This window comes from Orcinus orca, chromosome 9 (assembly GCF_937001465.1).
Source record: "Orcinus orca chromosome 9, mOrcOrc1.1, whole genome shotgun sequence".
In the NCBI taxonomy this organism is placed as follows: Eukaryota; Metazoa; Chordata; class Mammalia; order Artiodactyla; family Delphinidae; genus Orcinus; species Orcinus orca.
In genome coordinates, this window is record NC_064567.1 from 71438010 (window position 1) to 71441177 (window position 3168).

Sequence of the window (3168 nt, forward strand, 5' to 3'; positions counted from 1 at the left end):
ACTTTATTTTCTATACATTTGTGTTCATTTATATGTGTGTATAGACAGGTAATTTTGATAACACTTTATGCATCCCTTCACTGAAATAAACCTATTATTTAAAAATCCTTATAAAGAGTAGAAATCATGACAAAAACAAAGAGAAAATAGTGCTGAGTTCGTAGTGCTTATTTGCATTTAACTGTTTTACAGCTGCCTTCTCAAAATATAAGCAAGAGAGGTGAATAACTCTTAAGTTTTTGCTGTCTGGGGACCTGATAAGAGATGAAGGGGAGATGCTAAGTCCACTGAACACCAACAGGAATAACGATAAAGCTGTCTTTCTAAATAACATGCCTGTACCTGTCAGTAACTAGTTTTGAGTTTTTCACTGCTTTGTTTATATTAGTGCTCCCTCACCCTCTTGGGTGTCTCCAGAGTTAAACAAGCAGGTTTTTACCTCCAACTTAATCCTTTAAAAATATAGACCAAACTTTAAGGTTCTGACAATTTTCAACCATATTTATTTATTGCAGAAAAATAATATACAAAGATATTTACAAAACAATCATAAAAATATGAATGCATTTAGACACCGGATCTATTTGCATTTTACCATGGGTCATCAATAAATAAATAGAATGTTGTTTTTGTATTTTAAGTTTTTTTTTTTCCCTCAGAGGAAGAATGAAAAAAGGAATTAACTGACTGTGATTTTGCAAGTCAGTTTGATCCCAGTATTTTTATTTCTAAAGGTGTTCTTAAAATTCCTCTGATTGTTACCATTTTAAAATGGAGAAAGTCCATAATGATGCCTTTCCTTTCAGTGGCTGATTGGCACGACCTCTTGAGAATGCATGCATGAAAAAATAAAAATAAAAACATTCTTCGTCAAAAAAAAAAAAAAAAGGAACACAAACAAACTGTTCAGACTTCTATCAGAATGTAGAGGTGTGAGGATGGTGCCGCTGCCCGTCCGGGAATCACTGTCCACGGGCCTGTCTCGCTTTCTCTTTTAAAAGTGCGCCCCACGCCCTGTTTCTTTGAATTTGGATTCTGCTCTTCTAATTTCCAACAAAACCTTTGGCATATATATTTATTTTTAATTATCCAGCTCCAGAGTCTCTAGACTGTCCATTTTCTCCTTCTCTGGAAGCAATGACATCTGCAAAAACCCAGAGGGGGGAAAGTTGGTTATTGTTTAGGTCTCTGTGGCTGTTTTCTAAGACTAGTGAGCACTGTTCTTATCACCACCACGGAGAAATTACGCTGAACAACCTGGAAGGATTTCAGCCCAAGGGCAAGAGGAAGTGGGTGGGCGGAATGGAGGAGGAGGTGGAATTTGGAAACATTTGTTTTAAGGAGAACGAAAACTTAAAGCCGAAAGAAAGGGAGGCGCTGGCAAGACTGTCCTTATCCATGACCCTCGACTCTTTCTCCGTCTTCCCTCCTGTCACGCGCACTCACGCACACGCACACCCCTCACAAGGGCGCATCCCTCTCTCCCTAGCGGGGACTAAGCTGCCTTCCAGGGACGCTCGGGAGATGAGGTGGCGGTGCCAGGTGGGGTGGGAAGGTTGAGAGGGGAGTAGGAGACGGGGAGGAAGGCGAGGCGGACAGGGAGCCGCGGCCCGGCCGTCAGTCGGTCTGCCACCTGAGCGGCGAAGGGGCGCAGAGGCGCCGGGTCCTTACCTAGGTCTCCGGCCCTGCCGAGGGGGTGGGGAGCTCCGCCTGCTAGTGGGACGCGGACATGGACCAGGCCCCCTCCATCCTCCAGACCGAGAAGGCGTAACTGAGCCGCTCGTGGGCCACATAGCTGCAGCTTGCCATCTTGGAGTCCAGCTCGTCGCTCTGTAGGACCTGGTAGAGGAAGTCGATATACCTGGCCGCCAACTTGAGGGTCTGGATCTTGCTCAGCTTGTCCGAAGGCAGCGTGGGGATGATCTTCCGCAGCGCGGCGAATGCCTCGTTCAGCGACTGCGTGCGCTGGCGCTCCCGCACGTTAGCCATGACCCGCTGCGTCTGCAGCTCCTCGTAGGATTGCGGACTCCCGCCGCCGCTGCTGCTGCCGCCGCCGCCGCCACCGGCGCCGCCGCCGCCGCAGCCCGCAGACTTCTTGCCGCGCTTGCCTTGGGCTGGGCTGCCAGGCTCCTCGCCGCCTCCGACGCCCCCGCCCGCGGCCCCACCGGGCCCCGCGCCGCCCCCAGCGCTGCGCCGGCTGCTGCGCCGCTTGCGCCCCCCGCGCTTGCCGCTCGGCGGCTGCTGCCGGTCCGGCTCCTCCTCGCTGTTGCTCAGGCTGTCGTCGGCCGGCGAGACTGGCGAGCTGGACACGTCCTGCATCATCTCTCGGGCGGCAACGCGCGGCCTCGCAGGCCCGGGGCAGAAGGGCGGCCCGGGGAAGAGGAGGAGAGCCTGGCGCCTCAGCCCGCCAGCTTCCCTCGCGCACGGCGCCGGCCCGGGCGGTGCGGACCGCGGAGGAGGGAGCGGGAGGAGGGACAGGGAGGATCTCCGCGGGGAGGGCGCGCGGGGGAGGCGGGGAGGGAGGCGGGAGGGGGAGGGGACGGTGTGGATGGCCCCGAGGTCCAAAAAGAAAGCGCCCAACGGCCGCACGCACACCCGGCTCTGCCTCCTGGAAACGCTGCCGGTGCCGGCGAGCCCGCGAGGTGTCTGGGAGTTGGGCGAAAGCTGCCGACTTGGAGGCTCTTATACCTCCGTGCAGGCGGAAAGTTTGGGGGCAGCAGTGTCATTGGCCTGACGTGGGGAGGAGGGACTTTTCGAAGTTTTATAGGAAAGTTTCCGCTTTCCAGCCCCCCTTCTCCGTCCCCACCCCCGTTCCTCGGGGTCTAACAATTCGTCCTCCCAAACCATTCAAAAACGACCTGGCCCAGGCGGCCGGCCCCTCTGCCCGCCTCCTTGCTGCCCTCCCCCTTCCCTCCCCGCCACCCTCTTCCCGCGGGCGCGGGGCAATTTCCTTCCGCGCCGGAGCAAGCGGGCCGCGACCCCGCACCCGAGCGCAGCCCGGGGAAGCGGCCGGAGGGTACCATTCCCGCCGCCTTGTCGGCCCCTCCCGGAGTGGCTGTGACAGCAGCGGCGGCAACAGCTTCTACGCAGTGGGTGAAGGCTCATCTCGCCTCAGTACCCTCTAGGTCCGTGGCGCGATTTGGGACTGCTGGGGCGGGGGTGACTGGC

General features: G+C 55.4%; 1 protein-coding gene across 1 annotated transcript; it reads right to left on the reverse strand.

Moving 5' to 3' along the window:
* Positions 1–498: 498 nt before the first annotated feature.
* On the reverse strand, positions 499–2691 carry TWIST1 (twist family bHLH transcription factor 1). The gene is made up of 2 exons (XM_004263458.4): positions 1672–2691; positions 499–1144 (listed from the first exon to the last, which is right to left on the reverse strand). Exon 1 carries the CDS (start codon positions 2320–2322, stop codon positions 1714–1716), a length of 609 nt encoding a protein of 202 aa, XP_004263506.1. The 5' UTR covers positions 2323–2691; the 3' UTR covers positions 499–1144; positions 1672–1713.
* Between the last annotated feature and the right edge of the window lie 477 nt (positions 2692–3168).

Excerpts from the sequence above, each read along its gene's own strand:
- TWIST1 (XM_004263458.4), bottom strand. The coding sequence starts at position 2,322 with ATGATGCAGGACGTGTCCAGCTCGCCAGTCTCGCCGGCCGACGACAGC.